At 41.7% G+C, this 16,717-nt stretch overlaps 1 protein-coding gene across 19 annotated transcripts in view; it reads left to right on the forward strand.

The window, feature by feature from the left end:
* ABI3BP (ABI family member 3 binding protein) overlaps positions 1-16,717 on the forward strand; it is a 674,363-nt gene that overhangs the window by 435,215 nt on the left and 222,431 nt on the right. For 14 of the 19 annotated variants that reach the window (XM_077296740.1, XM_077296741.1, XM_077296745.1 and 11 more), the window contains exons 9-11: positions 8,471-8,548; positions 9,601-9,678; positions 12,332-12,406. In XM_077296740.1, the coding sequence (XP_077152855.1) occupies positions 8,471-8,548; positions 9,601-9,678; positions 12,332-12,406 (231 nt within the window). The remainder of the gene's footprint in view (positions 1-8,470; positions 8,549-9,600; positions 9,679-12,331; positions 12,407-16,717) is intronic. The other 5 variants (XM_077296752.1, XM_077296755.1, XM_077296760.1 and 2 more) reach the window with 3 other exon arrangements.

Consider the following 16,717-nt stretch of genomic DNA (forward strand, 5'->3'; position numbering starts at 1 on the left):
CACCCCTTCCCTCACATTCCTCAGCCTCGTTTCTGCCTGTAGTGCCTAAGGCTGGAGGAGCCGTGCAAACACAGCAGCCCTTGAATGTTTAATGTCTGTTTGGTCTTTGCTCCCGGCAGACGGACCCAGAGAGTGAGTGGTGGGGGTGGGGTATAATACACCCCCACTCACTCTGGGTCCTGGGAGAAAACATTGCCAGTGCTGGTGTGCAGAGCTGTGTGTATGTATGTGTGTGTGTGCAGAGCTGTATGTATGTGTGTGTCTGTGCGGTGCTGTATGTGTGTGTGTGTGTGTGTGTGCGCAAAGCTGTATGTGTGTGAGGCTGTATGTGCGTGTGTGCGGGCAGCGGAGCTATATGTGTGTGGGGCTGTATGTGCGGGCAGCAGAGCTGTATGGGCATGGGTGCATGGGCAGCGGAGCTGTATGTGTGTGTGCACGGAGCTGTGTGTGTTTGTGTGCGGAGCTGTGTATGTTTGTGTGTGGAGCTGTATGTGTGTGTGTGCATGGAGCTGTATGCATGTGTGTGTCTGCGGTGCTGTATGTGTGTGCAGTGCGGTATGTGTGTTTGTGCAGAGCTGTGTGTGTGGCGCTGTATGCTTGTGGAGCTGTATGTGTGTGTGTGTGCGGCGCTGTATGTGTGTGGAGCTGTATGTATGTGTGTGTGTGGAGCTGTATGTGTGTGCGGAGCTGTCAGTGCCAGTGTGTCGCCCCATCCCGGACCAACTTTTTACTATTGATGCTGCCTATGCAGCATCAATAGTAAAAAGATATAATGTTAAAAATAATTTAAAAAATTAAAAATTGTGCTATTCTCACCTTCTGCCGTCCACTGATACGCGCGATGCTGCCGCCAGCTTCCGTTCCCAGTGATGCACGGAAGCTGACGGCAGCATCGCGCGCATCGGGACAGCTTCGGTGGACGCCGCAGGGTAAGTATATAACTATTTTTTATTTTAATTCTTTTTTTTAACAGGGATATGGTGCCCATACTGCTATATATTACGTGGGCTGTGTTATATACTGCGTGGGCTGTGTTATATACTACGTGGGCTGTTATATACTGCCTGGCTGTGTTATATACTACGTGGGCTGTGTTATACACTACGTGGGCTGTGATATATACTGTGTGGGCTGTGTTATATACTGTGTGGTCTGTGTTATATACTGTGTGGGCTGTGTTATATACTACATGTACAAGTCTATAATCACTGCACTCTTTGCGACATTATTATGCTTCAAGTGAAAAATGTGTTTATTACAAGTGAAGAGGCGACAAGTACAGACGTTTCGGCCACTCGGCCTTGATCACTGAGTCGCTAGAACAAATAAAAACAAATATACATAAGATTCACAATACATACAATATATACAATATATACAAATGAGCATACTAAGGGATCGAAGACATGTCAGAAGGACTAAATGACTAGGGGGATAACGTCTAAGTGGATCCTCAAAGGGGTAAAGGACATTTCAGCTAGAGGCAAGAAAAAAGTGGTTGCCACGTATTCGTTTAGGGATGACTGATTACAAGTCCTAAGTATAACTGGATACAGGTGGAGGGAGAGAACGAAAGAACATCAAAGCCAATAGAGAATGATGTACGGACATACCGTAATGGAGGTGCGTCACAAGGTCATGCTTGTACGTCCCGGATAGGAATGGGCTAGGTATGGCACATAAAACCTGGTAAGAGTGGTAAATATTTATTACAACCCCCTGAATAAAGATGGAAGTAGCAGTGCTATAATTATAGGATGGCGTACTGTTTAGAGGAGCGTACGGAGGCAATCATCAGTACTCGTACTGAGGTATCGTCTAGCACTAGGAGGACTGGATGTACAGGAGTACTATAATGAAAGTAATATAATTACCACAGTTGAAATACAGCTAGTACTGGAGCCACAAGGGGAGGCGGAGAGTGTTGGTTTAAGCTAGAGGGTATATAGATACATACAGTAAGAATACACAGTATGGATTATTAAGATGAGGCAATAAAGTAATAGGAGGATATATTTACCCAATTGCCAGGGCTGCAAACGCCCAGATAGTGTGTGTGCCACTAGAATAGAAGAATGTACAGGTGAGAATCGTGAGAGGTAAATAAAGGGTATATAGCTTATGGCCAGTTAAGACTTACATAGAGGCAGAATCCGGTACGGTACACAGAATGACGTTGGTGGTGGAGTGGGAGGGCTGGCACAACCGTGCCTTAGCCGTAGATAGCCTGAGGGGACTTAGGCTGAGCGCTTATTTAAAGCGCTCTTAGGTCAGGTGACCGGAAGAGCAGAGGACGCTGGCGCATGCGCTTATTGTGTCAGTGGTGACGTTTGTGTATAAGGGTTGCCGGGGAACGCCAGCGCCTGCGCTGTGTGGAGAGCCAGCAAGTTAGGCTGTGCACTAGTAGTGGTTGCACTGAGGGACACTCGCGCATGTGCAGTAGGCGTGCCTGCTAGTGTCGTCTAAACCTGCGCGCTCTAATAGTGGTTGCAGTGAGGAACGCTAGCGCAAGCGCAGTAAGTGGGCCTGGTATCGTAGTCCACACCTGGGCAGTATGCTGGTGCGGTACCAATGGTAATGCTAGTCGGCGGCTGGGAGGAGAGAGGTGGAGTAGGTGGAGAAAAAGATGCAGCTTGTTGAAGAAGTGGGCTGGGGGATTGGGGGACTAACCTAGGCTATATGTAAATAAAGAGACAAATACAGAAATTACAATGGATAACTGTAGCTGCGGTATGCGTACATCTAAAGAATGGTAAATCAAGCATAATTGAGCATAATAATGCAAACATGAATGGACATAAATGAAAATAAGGAGGAATCGTAAATGACATGAAACATAAATGATGAATACAAGCAAAAACCAGCTAAATAAATGAAACAAAAAATGCACGAAAAAACAAATCATATAGACAGTATAGGAATAAAACAATGCTGAACAAATGAAAATCGAATAAAATCATAAAATGATCAAAGCTGAATTGATGATAATGTAGGAGTCCAAACTGTAGAAGAAGGAAAAAAAGGAAAAAAACAAAAAGAACAGAGAAAACAGGGGGGGGGGGGGGGGGGTAAGGGGGGTTGGGTCCTGAAGTTCAATCTTACCCAGTCATGGTTTGTCACAAGAATACGTAGACTACGGAGAATTAGTTCATCTAGGGAGAAAGAGACCAAACAGGATATTATACTGACCAATCTATATCACGGTTAAGACCCTTAGGGTGAAGTGTGTCCAGGGTGTAGATCCAAAATGTTTCGCGCTGTTTCAACATTTGGATATGATTACCACCCCTTCTTGGTCTTGGGACCTTTTCCAGTACCTGAAACCTGAGTTGGGCTACGTTGTGTCTGGCCTCCTTAAAGTGTGCCGGTAGGGGTAACCATGTTTTCTCACACCTGATTGTAGATTTGTGGCTAGAAATCCGGTCCCTAATGGCCTGGGTTGTTTCGCCCACATATAGTAGGCCACAGGGACACTTAATGATGTAGATCACAAAATTAGACTCACAGGTGTAATAGTCCTTGATCTGGTATGATTTGCCCGTTCGTGGGTGAACCACCTCATTGCCTTTAATTACATTGGAGCAACACATACAACTAAGGCAAGGGAATGTACCTGTCCTCTTGTGGCCACTCAAAGTTCTGGTGCTTGTCGTTTTTCCTGAGCCCAGGTCGGCCCGGACCACCCTATCTTTGATGTTTTTGGGGCGTCTTGTACACATCAGTGGTGGATCCTTGAAAGTGTCAATGTTTGGGTAAGCCCTGTGTAAGAGGGGCCAGTGCCTACGGATCAAATTATGGACCCTGAGCATAGAGGGGTGATGATAATGGACAAACGGAACCCTAGGAGTTTTGTTGGTCATGGTGGGACCAGTCATAGTTTCAGTAAGTACCCTCCTGGATTCTGTCTGAAGGAGCTGTATCGGGTAGTCCCGGGCCCTGAACTTTGCCGTCATTTCGTCCAATCTGGTTTTCCTTGTGGTTGGATTAGAGACTATCCTAGACACCCTTTTGAATTGGGATCTAGGTAGACTATTTTTTGTTGCTTGGGGATGACAGCTACTATACAGGAGAAGGCTGTTGCAGTCTGTAGGTTTGGAGTAGATGTCAGTGCTTAGTAGGCCCATCTGGTCCTTGATAACTTTGGTATCTAGGAATGTGACCATATCTACATGGTAAGTGATTGTGAATGACAGTTCTGGTCTGATGGTGTTTATATGATTGTAGAATTCAAGGAGACTAGTTTGGTCTCCTTGCCAGATGCAGAAGATGTCGTCGATATACCTGTACCAGGCCCGTGCCTGGTGTTGAAAGATGGTGTTACAGTAGATATGCTCTCTTTCAAAACGATCCATGTACAGATTGGCATAAGCCGGTGCTACGTTGGACCCCATAGCGGTTCCGCATGTCTGTACATAGAAGTCGTCTTCAAAGAGGAAGTAGTTCTCCCTTAGAACCAGGTCCAATAGGTCCAGGCACAGTTGTTGTGATCCACTATCGACATCGGCTTCCTGCAGCGTAAGCCTCACCGCATCAATACCCTTGTCATGGGTGATGGATGTGTACAAGCTATTTACATCCAGGGTACATAGAATACTGTCAGGTCGAACCTGATTGATCTCGTGTAATTTTTGTAAAAAATCTCCTGTATCTAGGAGAAAGGATTTGGTAAGTCGGGTATATGGTGTAAGTAACTTCTCCAGAAAAATTGAGAGAGGATTAAGGATAGAATCCGTGGATGCTACTATCGGGCGGCCTGGTGGGTTGTGGAGGTTTTTGTGTATTTTTGGAAGTATGTATATTACCGGTGTGACCGGATGGTGGTTCAGTAAATATGTTCTGGTTTTGTTGTCAATAGTTTTGAGTTCTAGATGCTTATCCAGAACCGACGTGATTTTATGCCGTATTGAGAACGTTGGGTCATATTATTATATACTATACTATATACGGGTTATATACTACATGGGCAGTGTTATATACTGCGTGGGCAGTGATATATACTGCATGAGCTGTGCTATATACTGCGTGGGCTGTGTTATATACTGCATGGGCTGTGCTATATATTATGTGGGCTGTGTTATATACTGCGTGGGCTGTGCTATATACTACGTGGCTGCTATATACTACGTGGCTCCTATATACTACGTGACTGTGTTATATACTATATAATACAGCACTGAGGGGGTATAGAGCTGGAGTAACAGATCTACTCCCTCATTTGCATATGTATGCAAACCGATTTCAGATGAATGGACTGAGCATGTAAAAATATTGTTGGAATTGTCTTTGAAAGAGCTACATGGGCATATACGTAGATTTGGACCCCTTACTGATTCCCTATGGGACTTGCGAACATGTGCAGCAGTTGCGGTTTTACACTTACGATGAGACAAAAAAACACTGCTAGCAGCATTTTTTTTCTGTTGCTGCAAGTACCGCACTTACTGGCAAAACTGCAAGTGCAGCACATGTCCGCAAGTCCCACAGGGAATGAATGAGACCGAACGCAGTGTTGCAGTAAGTGATGCGTTACGTGGCAGATGCAGAAAAACTGCCAGATCTGCCACAAATGGTAAAAATCGCTGATGTGAAAGTAGCCCAAGTCACTGCCGACAGTGTCTCCATTAGGCTACATTCACATTTGCGTTGTGCGGCGCAGCGTCGGCGACGCAACGCTCAACGCATGCAAAACGCATGCACAACGCAGCGTTTTGTGACGCATGCGTTCAATTTTTGCATGATTTTTGGCGCAGAAAAAACTGCATCATGCAGCGTCCTCTGCACCCTGACAGTTGCGCCAAAATGACGCATGTGTCACAAAACGCAAGACAACACATGTCCATGCGCCCCCCATGTTAAATATAGGGGCGAATGACGCATGCGTCACCGCGGCTGTGCTCGACGCTGCACCGCACAACGCTAATGTGAACGTAGCCTGAGTCATACTCACCAGTGGGGGAGGCAGCACGAAAAGTGCCTAGGGCAGCAGAAACTCTAAATACGGCCCTGCCAGCCTTCTCTCATGCAGCAATTCCACATGTTTTCCAGTCTATTTATTGTTATAATAGAAATTATTATAAAAATTGGATCACTTACCCAGCCAGTATTAATAATAAAATCAATTTGAGAAAGCATGAAGAAAAATTCCAGCTCCTGGTAAAGATAGTTTTGACTTTATTGCAAATAAAGATTAAAAACTATATCCAAGGCAGATATGTACAACCTGACGCCTGACAAGACTTCAAGGAAAGAACCTTTTTTCTTATCCTGCCTTCTATTGCTTCTGTGAAATGTGATATTTTTATAGGTTTTTTTAATTATTTCCTAAAGCATCTCATAAATTTACTGTTATCTGGATGTGTTAGATCTTGATGTATTAAAGTGGAGTTGGCCACAAGAGTTCTATGCAAAAGTATAGTTCCACTTTTTAACATTCTGTACAAAATATTGAGCAATTTTTTGACTGTTTTTGAATGATTATTGCCTTTGTATTGTCTGCATGCTCTAATAGGACACTTAGCCGATTTGTCAAGATGGAATAATCTGTATGAATATAACTGGCCAAAAACTACCAAGTGGCCATAAAGTATTTATAAAGCTATTCAACATTTTATTAAGAATTTATAACTGGAATCATCTTCATGACTATTATATTTTTTCATACTCTAGTCTGCATTAAGCTTTCATCCCATTGGTGTCTTTGTCTTGAGTTAACAGTCCTTTATTCCACATGCTGTTCTACAGTACTGGCTCTGCAAACTAATGTATTGGTGGTAGTATTAAAGTATCAAGCTGCTGCTATGGTCTATGTTTCCTGGATTGAGGTGTTGTAGCATATATCAGTTCAGGAAGTGGAAGCTTTAATCTGTGTTGCCATTATAGGAGAAAACATGCAGTATTAGTGATAGGCCACCAGAGAATGGATGCTTTAACCTTGTTGCCAGTTTGAGATCAAATTGATCCAAAATCAGTGGTAGGCCAGTAGAAAGGGGTTGCCTATGCAGTATGTAATAAGGGTGTGTGCATTTTGACAGTAAGTGAGCACTAAGTGAAAAAATATACATCATCTAAGGCAGTGTATAGAAAAGAAAAAAACTCAGAATCTTCAATAGTTGATACCTTCTATTAGCTGGCTGAAAAGATAATGAATGACAAATAGGATGCTTTCGAGACTACATAGGTCTCTTCTTCAGATATGTTTTAAAGTAAAATGTTTTGTGCTACACATTTATGCACAAATTAAAATAGATATAGGGTTGTGAATAAGGCAAGAGATATAAAGCAGAATCATCAATATGAGTGGGAGAGTAAACAGTTGGAGAAAAAAATAGTTAAAGCAGCCAATAGATAAATATTCATTGGAGTAAGATTCTGAGAGGTCCTGGAATGATCAAGGTATTGCCCCTTAGTTGTCTACATCTAACTTCTACATGACATAGGGTGTACAAAAGTACCTCAAGCTGGAATCAGTAAAAACAATTGCTTGCCATGCAAAAAGCAAGACCTCATAAAAGTCCAGCAACTAAAAATAAAGTAGTCAAGGAAATAATTTTTTAGCTCTAAAATGTAAAAAAAACAACTTTTTTTCTGACCTGAATAATCATGTTCCCTGACCATTAATGCTGTGGAAACACAAACCAAAAAAAAATGATGGAGTCTTGTTATTTTCACCAATTTACCCAACTTGGATTTTTAAACTTTTTCAGTACATTTTAAGGCAAAATTAATGCTATCATTCAAAACTACAACTTGCCCCCCAGAAAAAGTCCTTGTACGACTATTTTGAAAAAAAACTTCTTGTAAGAAAATAAGGAAGAAATAAAAGTGGGAAAACAAAAAAATCTGTCTGGAAAGGGATAAAGAAAATGTATCCCACTGTAACGATTTGTCCGGGATGACCTAGGTTCAGATAGATAAGGAGCCGTGCCCCAAAGCAGCCATTAGCAATGTACAGAGGCTCACTGCTCCTGCTTTGCACAATGTTTACATCCAGCTGCTGTCCCAGCAGATAAAGGCTGATTACTGGGGGGGTGCCAAGTGTAAGACCTGTACTGATCCTACAAATCGGTCACCAATATTTTGGTTCCAGACAACCCCTTAACGGCTTGACAAATGAGACTTTAAATGCAACTTGAAATATACCAAGTGGTTAAGACACATGTTGTTGTCATTACTAGAAACTTTTCGTTACTGCTACAAATGAGTTGCAAGGTTTTGTGTTCACATTTTTCACCCCAAGGGGTTTAAATACAATTGTAGCAAAATTGGCAGCATGCAAGATACATTGTTCTCATTGGACTGTTCTGCTTTCTGTGACAGTTATTTCTTTTCAGCTTTTATGTAGAGCTTGGCGTAATTTTTATTTATAAGTTCATCCTTCTTTTTTGTAAAAAATACTTATTCATCCAAGAATAGCATATCACAAGAAGACTGAAAAAAATTATTTTTAATATGGCTTTCATTTTTTTTTTAGTTTCCAAAGTTACAGAGTCTCCTCCAGTCTCTAAAGCTTCCGAAAAATCTGTTGTTGAAGAATCAGATCTCAAACCAGGTATAGTTTTCTATAAAAAAAAAAAAAACATATAAAATAGTTCTTCAGAAGAGTTAAAAATCACTGAACATGTTCTTGCTCATTTAAAGAGGTATTGAAGTCGTTGACATTTATGGCTCACCTACAGGATATGCCATAGGTGTTTGTCATGTGCAGGATCCACATGTTGAGAACAGGGAACAATGGCTGTGGAAATGCAGGTCTCTTTAATTTTTATGTGAATTCTGAGAAATGCCAAGTGTGCTCAGCAATTTTTAGAACACTTACTGTATGAGCATATAATGTATTTTTTGGAGGATTCCACCTGAAATAGTGATAAAAAAGCAAAAAAAATCACATACATAAGGCAATGGAAAAATGGTTTTTTTCTGTTCAATCTTTTTTAAACTTGAGCAGTAAATTAAGTGACCTGACCATTCTAGCATTGTCCCCTTAGAAGTCGCTCATTATTAACATATGAACGTAAAAAAAAAATTCCATTTGCATATCTGCCACAAAGCATGTCAGATAAGACCTAAGATGCTTCAGAAAAAATACCACCGGTGTTTTTCTGAAGCATCTCATTAGAAGGGAAATCTAAGCAGGTATACTGATGTCTAAAAGACATTGCATGCACATACCATCATACAAATTAATGGAGAGCTTTTTATGCATAGCCAACTCTCCTCTGACAGACGAGCACAACAGGACCCCATTTTTGAGACAAATACTGGTCCCAGCAGTGGGAACTCCATCTTTTAGACATTTCTGTTTTATTTTCTGAATGTCATAAATGTTGCAGATGGGACAATCTCTTTACAGCTGTATTTAAAAAGATAAAGAATTATTCAACAATTATAAGTTACCTTTGCAAATATGAACAGTGTGTTTTAAACTAATTTGATTTTATTTATTTGCATTTTTTATGTCCTTAAGTATGCTTTGTTTCTCTGTGTTATTAATAAACTCTCTATTGCAGGATTTCTAATTGTATAATTATTTGTTTGCTTGTGTTTATTTTATTTTTTCATAATCATATTTGTGTGTATCTATTTTCAAATGTTTTGTAACAGTTGCAGGCCAACCTATTGTGGAATCTTTTACTCCAGATTCATCAACTGGTACCCTAGAATGGGTCAGAGCAACCATGGGTAACATAGCTTCCATGATTCACACCATCATCTTCTTTCCTCAAGTTCATATTTTCCAGTGAACAATTTACATTGTTGCCTTTTTAGGAAACCATGGCTGAATTGTCATTCCACAGATATGAATCTTCTCCATTTTTCATGACTTCTTCTCTTTGTTCATCTAGAAATAGTTCATCAGCCACTGAGCTCATCTGACATTACTTGTGCTGCATGTGGAAATTGCTTCGCCTCTTATCTAGCATTTAAGCATTGCTTTAAGCTATAGATTATTTGTGTGCATTGTGGCCGGCAAGTTTATAAAGCAAGTGCGGTTTTATTATGTCTTTATTTCAAAATCCCAAGTTCCCTATATTGTTTGTTTTCTCTGAAACAAACGTGATTCTACCCCACACCCCCCCCCAAAATAAATAAACAAAGTGATCCTTAACGGAATTGTCCACTGACTGAATTTGGATTTGACCGCAGGGTTTGTAAATAAACAATAGTAGGTTGATTCACATTTATCGCTTTATTGCTATTATTTGTGCCAATATAGTGAGAAAGCACATTATTATATCGTGTGCATTTCTTAATTGTATTGCCATTTATAAAAAAATGCTCTTAAAACCTATCTATTAACTTGGATTGAGAGCAGTACCCATAGGACCTTCTACTAAGTAGCAGCAACTACATCCATCCAATCTTAGGATACCACATAGCGTTTGGACTGTTCAGCAAATATTTTTTTTTTTTTTTATTCTACTCACTTATAAAGCGCCATTAATTCCACAGTGCTTTACCGACATTATCAGCATTGTCCCCATTGGGGCTCACTATCTAGATTCCCTGTCAGTATGTGTTTGGCTTGTGGGTGGAAAGCAGATTACCAGGAGGAAATCCAAAAACACAGAGAAAACATACAAACTCCTTGCAGAGTTTGTATGTCCTGGGGTCCTGGGTGCAAATCCATCCTTGGTGGCATTTGATCCCAGGACTCCAGTGCTGCAATGCTAACCGATGTGCCACCATGCTGCCCTATACACAAATAAATTCACTAAAATGTGTACACATAAGAAGCCTACAGACTATCATTAGCCTAAGACTTTCCTGTTGTCATATGTTTGGATAAATATACATTGCTATATCTTTGCATATATGGATAAATTCTTTAATACAGCTGGATGCCTACGGAATGTTTACTCTATGGTTTCTTACATTGAGAATCAACTGCTAATGAATGAAATTGTTCTACACAATTGTGAACATCTTGGGCATTGATTTAGCAGAATTCAGTAAATGTTTCAATTACATGTACTGCCAGAACAGAGAGTGTAGCTAGTCTTCAGGAACATGTTCCCAACGTGTTTTATAATGACAGTGGTGCATTGTAAATATATTGCATTTAAAGCTCTACTGTCTGAGCACTTTAAGGGGCATTCTCAAGTTTGGTAGTTATCCCATGTCACAAAGGGTCCAACTGCTGTGACCAAGATCAATCCCAAGAACCAGGGCCCTGAAGAATCCCATATGAATAGAGCAGTGGTCACTCATGCACACCCTTTCATTCTTATGGGAGTGCCGAAGACCAGCGCATCGCTCTGCTATCTCTGCTGGTTCCATTAAAAATGAATGTAGCTGCAGTGCGCATGATCGAACAATGCTCCACTCATACATGGCTCTTCCAGAGCTCCAGTTCTCTGGATCAGTGGGGGTCACAGCAGTTGAACGCCCAGTGATCAGGATGCTCTCCCCTATCCAGCTGATACTTCCAAACTTGAGATTACTTCATTAATGTGACCAAGATTATCGCTAATATTTATTTTAAATGTTTCATAACATTAATGTTAATTGCTTTAGAAATTGCTCAAAATTTATTGGGCTTGGGGATTACCTAAAAATGTCTGTTGGCAATTGTGCAGAATGAATCCTAAAAAAAAATCTGTTTTTCGGTTTACAAATTATAGCAATATTAAGGATTGTATGCACTGACTATTAAATGACACATTTCTAACCACATTGTATAAATATAACCAGTCAATTTCCAAACTATTGTAGCATTCCAAGTGAGCCACAATAATTCTTTTGTGTCCACAATAATTCTTTTGTGTCTTCCGTAGAAAACTATTTAAAAACAAATGAAGCACTGCATCTAAATTTCCACTGTTCCATTTTACTCGTTTCTGACTGTCATTGCCAAACAATATCTCAAACTTTGCTGTTCAGTTCCATCTATTCAGATAGGTCCTTAGATATAGGGATGTCAGTGTCCTGCTGTTGCTGTTTTTTCAGTAAACACAATTATGACATTATTATTACTCAATTATTGCACATGTTCAGTATTAATACTGTTAGGCCTCTGATTTTGTATGCATTTTTCCAATCTGCTTTTAAGCCTGTGTGAATATATAGCATGTCAAAAAATTCTGCTAGAAAACTTGAATTGGATTTTTTTATGACTGTATAATATATTCCCCTTTAGAATTTGCAACGTTTACCTATTACTGGCTGTATGTTTTTGCATTTTATTTAATTGAGGCAACGCAATGCATGCACATATGCAAGCTGTCTACTATCCTTGCATTAGCATCAGTATTCATCAATTTCTCCATGGCAATCATTTGTTGCAGCCTTTTTCATGCAAATGCACCAACTGGATCTTTATTTGTACCCACAGTAACCCATCCTTTTTTCCAAGTAACTAATTTACCAGTTGAATCCTCTGCAACAGATGAACACACAGCTTCTTTGGGTAATACTATATCAATGTTAAATTCGCTTGCTTCCGTAGATAGAGTTTAGCGTGAGTCTTAAAGTGAGTTTACATTAACTGATTTTGTAAGGTTAAACGACCACCAATCGGTGAATACTTATCGATCGGCAGTAATTTAATGCTATTTTTACAGAGGCTGACTGCACTTCAGGTGTACATTGGAAGAGCAGTAATAGATCATTCAGTGTGTTTAGACTGCCATTGTCATTAGCAGCGCAGATCCTGTTTACACAGGATGATGTGCTGCCAAGAGGGTTTTATAGGTTTGTCAGGTGATCGGCAGCCTGTTTAGATTGCTTGATTATTGTGAAACGAGCATTCCTAGGAACACTCTTTCATATTAATAATGCAGTGCACATAAAACCTTATCTACGTTTGTTAGCTACAACAGTATGAATTTAGAAATAGGTTCTGAATATCAAGGAATACATTCATTTAGTTGTTTCATTACGTAAACTATCGTGACACTATGCCCTCATCTGTTATTTTTTGTTGCTTGGTTTTTGATATTACAGTGTTATGTAGGGGACTTTTTTAGTTTTTTTTCTATAGATCTCTTGAGTCATATACTGTATATTCTATGTATTTTGTTGACAAGACATAATGATCGGAATTTCTTTGTTTAAATATTACTGAATGGACTGCTAGAAGTTAAATACATTCTAGTAGAAATGGGTTAATTTATTGGAGTGAAATTGAATTCTACGTGAACTTTACAAAAATCTGGTTTTCTTCTAGTTAAAAAAAAATACCCACTTCACCAATCACCCCTCAAGACAGCTTCACTGCTTGGTCTCCATACAGTCCTCAGAGCATATTGTTATCAGTGCTGTGCATTGCATATTTAAAGTAGGCCAAGACTTCCAGGCCAAGTCTGTCGTGGTACATGCATATCAGGCCTAGTCATGGCTAGAAGTCCTGGCCTAGGGTCTACGACTAGGCCTGGGATGTCTCTGCACATGCACGTTGTAAGGTAGTGACAATATTATGACACACATGCAGGCCCGGATTGATAATCTACCCAACCGGGCATTTTCCCGCTGGGCCACAGTGACATGTGGGCTGACGGGCCACTGGCTGAAAGCGCCCGCTCATCTGGCCACTTGCCCGCTAATGCGGGCACCAGCCCATTTTTCCTGCCACCGGCCCTTTAAATCTGTGGGCACGGCGGCTTTACAGGTGCATGTGCGCAAGCATCAGTCAGTGCTTGTGAGCGACGCACCACAGTAACCAGAGGGGTTAAGAAGGTGCTGACATTGACACGTCAGGACGTTCTCTTTGTGGGCAGAGAGAACAAGCTCTGCTCTCCCGCCTCTGGCTGCAGCAGTTGGTTGAGCGCTGCAGCCTGAACGTATCAGGCATCATCATCAGGGAGTGGGACACACTCCGGAGCTCCTACCCCACCTGCAATCACTTCTATGTGTGTATTCAGTGACACAGTCTGGCTGGGTCTGGGTGAGTGAGTGTAATCCCAGCCCAGAAAAACATTTCAATTAAAATACATCAGCACCTGTGGTGCTGGGGCTGATGTATATACAGCTGCTGCTGGGGCTGGATATATACAGGTGCTGGGGCTGAGTATAGGTGCTGCTGGGGCTTGGTATATGCAGGTGCTGGGCTGGGGACTCTGATGTATATACAGGTGCTGGGCTGGGGCTGATGTATATGCAGGTCCTGTATATACACCAGCCCCAGCACCTGTGTATACACCAGCCCCAGCACCCGTAGATACATCAGCCCCCAGCACCTGTATATATACCAGCACCTGTGTATATACCAGCCCCAGCACCCGTATATACTGTACATCAGCCCCAGCACCCGTATAAACATCAGCCCCCAGCACCCGTATATACACCAGCCCCAGAACCCGTATATACACCAGCACCTGTATATACCCCAGCCCCAGCACCTGTAATACACCAGCCCCAGCACCTGTGTATACACCAGCCCCACCACCCATAAAAAAAACCAGCCCCAGCACCTGCATATACCCAGCCACCCCCGTGATCTCTGTGCCCCCCAGCTATGTGCCCCCCTGTGATCTCTGCCCCCTGTGATCTGTGCCCCCCTGAGATCTCTGTGCCCCCCTGTGATCTCTGTGCCCCCTGTGATCTTCGTGCCACCCCCTGGTGATCTATGAGCCCCACTAGTGATGCCTGCCCCAACAGTACTGTATATCCCCCTTTTTTTTGTTTCCTGCTCTACTGATGTTTATATAGTCTGTTGCTGTGTATATAGTATACAGTATGGAACCCACGCTATATACAATGCCTCATCTCTACACTATATACACAGCTCCACTCTATATTCCTTACCGCAGTATATATTCTGGAGCTGTGTATACTTCTCCTGTCCTATATACACAGTGTAATTCTCAGTATCTTCTCTTATTATGTGTGTATGTGTGTGTGTGTGTGTATGTATGTATTTATAGAATAATTACTCCGATAAGTTGTGAAAAATGTGGTGGACTCTTTCTTAGCCCATGTGGCAACATTTCAGTCCATAACATAACCTTTCTCTGCTGTGGAACTGAAATGTTGCCACATGGGCTAATAAAGAGTCCACCCCTCCCCTGCTTGCTCTGGGCCCCGACGGGTGCGGTAACGTCACTACTGTGCACCCTCTTACTGAGCAGTCACAGTGCAGAGAGCCGGAAGTGTTATGACCCCAATGGCAGAGGGTCTCAAAAGTAAATACCAAGTCTGCAAACACAAAAAACCAGCTCATAGGGCAGTGGTAACTGGGCTGACCGTATATCTAATCCTAGCACCACAAATAGCAGCAGCCGGGGAACGTGCCTACGTTGGTTCTAGACGTCTCGCGCCAGCCGGAGAACTAACTAACCCTAGAAGGGAAAAGATAGACCTTTCTTGCCTCCAGAGAAAAGACCCCAAAAGTTGGATACAAGCCCCCAACAAATAATAACGGTGAGGTAAGAAGAAAAGACAAACGTAAGAATGAACTAGATATTTAGCAAAGAGAGGCCCACTGACTAATAGCAGAATATAGTAAGATGACTTATACGGTCAGCAAAAACCCTATCAAAATTTCCACGCTGGATATTCAAGAACCCCCGAACCGTCTAACGGCCCGGGGGGAGAATACCAGCCCCCTAGAGCTTCCAGCAAAATCAGGAATCACATTTAGTACAAGCTGGACAAAAAATAAGAGCAAAGCAAAAACCAAAAAACAAAGAAGCAGGACTTAGCTTAATTTTGCAAGATCCAGGACCAGCAGACAGGAGCAAACAGAAAGGAACTGATTACAACGATGCCAGGCACCAGACTGAGAATTCAGGAAGTTTATATAGCAACACCCCTGGACTAACGACGCAGGTGGGTGCCAAACTGAGGAAAGACAATCCCAGAGTCATATCACTAGTGACCACAAGAGGGAGCCAAAAAAGTCTAATTCACAACAGTACCGGAGCAGAGCAGCAGAGTCCGGAGCAGAGCAGCGGCCAGCGAGGAGAGGTGAGGATTTCATTTTTTGTTTGTTTTTTAATGTTTTGAGCAATATATGGGGCCCATCATACACTGGAGCATTATATGGAGCATCATATGGGGCCCATTATATACTGGAGTATCATATAGGACCCATTATATGAGGCCCATTATATATGGAGCATCATATGGAGCCCATTATATATGGAGCCTCATATGGGGCCCATTATATATGGAGCAATATATGGGGCCCATTATGCACTGTATGGAGCATTATATGGGGCCCATTCTGTTTGGAGTTTGGAGCATTATATGGGGCCCAATATATTCTGTATGGAGCATTATATGGGGCCCATTCTGTATGGAACAAGGTATGGGGTGCATTATACTGTTTGGGGCATTATATGGGGCCATTATTCTGTATAGAGCAATATATGGGATCATTATTCTGTATGGAGCATTATATTGGGCCATTATACTGTATGGAGCATTATTATTTTGGGCCCATTATACTGTTTGTGGCAATATATGGGGCTCATTATACTGCATGGAGCAATATATGGGGATCATTATTCTGTATAGAGCATTATATGGGTCTCATTATTCTGTATGGATCAATATATGGGGCTCATTATACTGTATGGAGCACTATGTGGTACCCATAATACTGTATGGAGCATTATATGGGGCTTATTATTCTGTATGGAGCAATACATGGGGCTCATTATACTGTATAGAGCAATATATGGGGCATGTTTTTCTGTATGGAGCACTATGTGGTGCCCACAATACTGTATAGAGGACTATATGGGGCCCATTATACTGTATGGAGCACTATGTGGTA

Source organism: Ranitomeya variabilis, chromosome 3, assembly GCF_051348905.1.
Source record: "Ranitomeya variabilis isolate aRanVar5 chromosome 3, aRanVar5.hap1, whole genome shotgun sequence".
NCBI classification, from domain to species: domain Eukaryota; kingdom Metazoa; phylum Chordata; class Amphibia; order Anura; family Dendrobatidae; genus Ranitomeya; species Ranitomeya variabilis.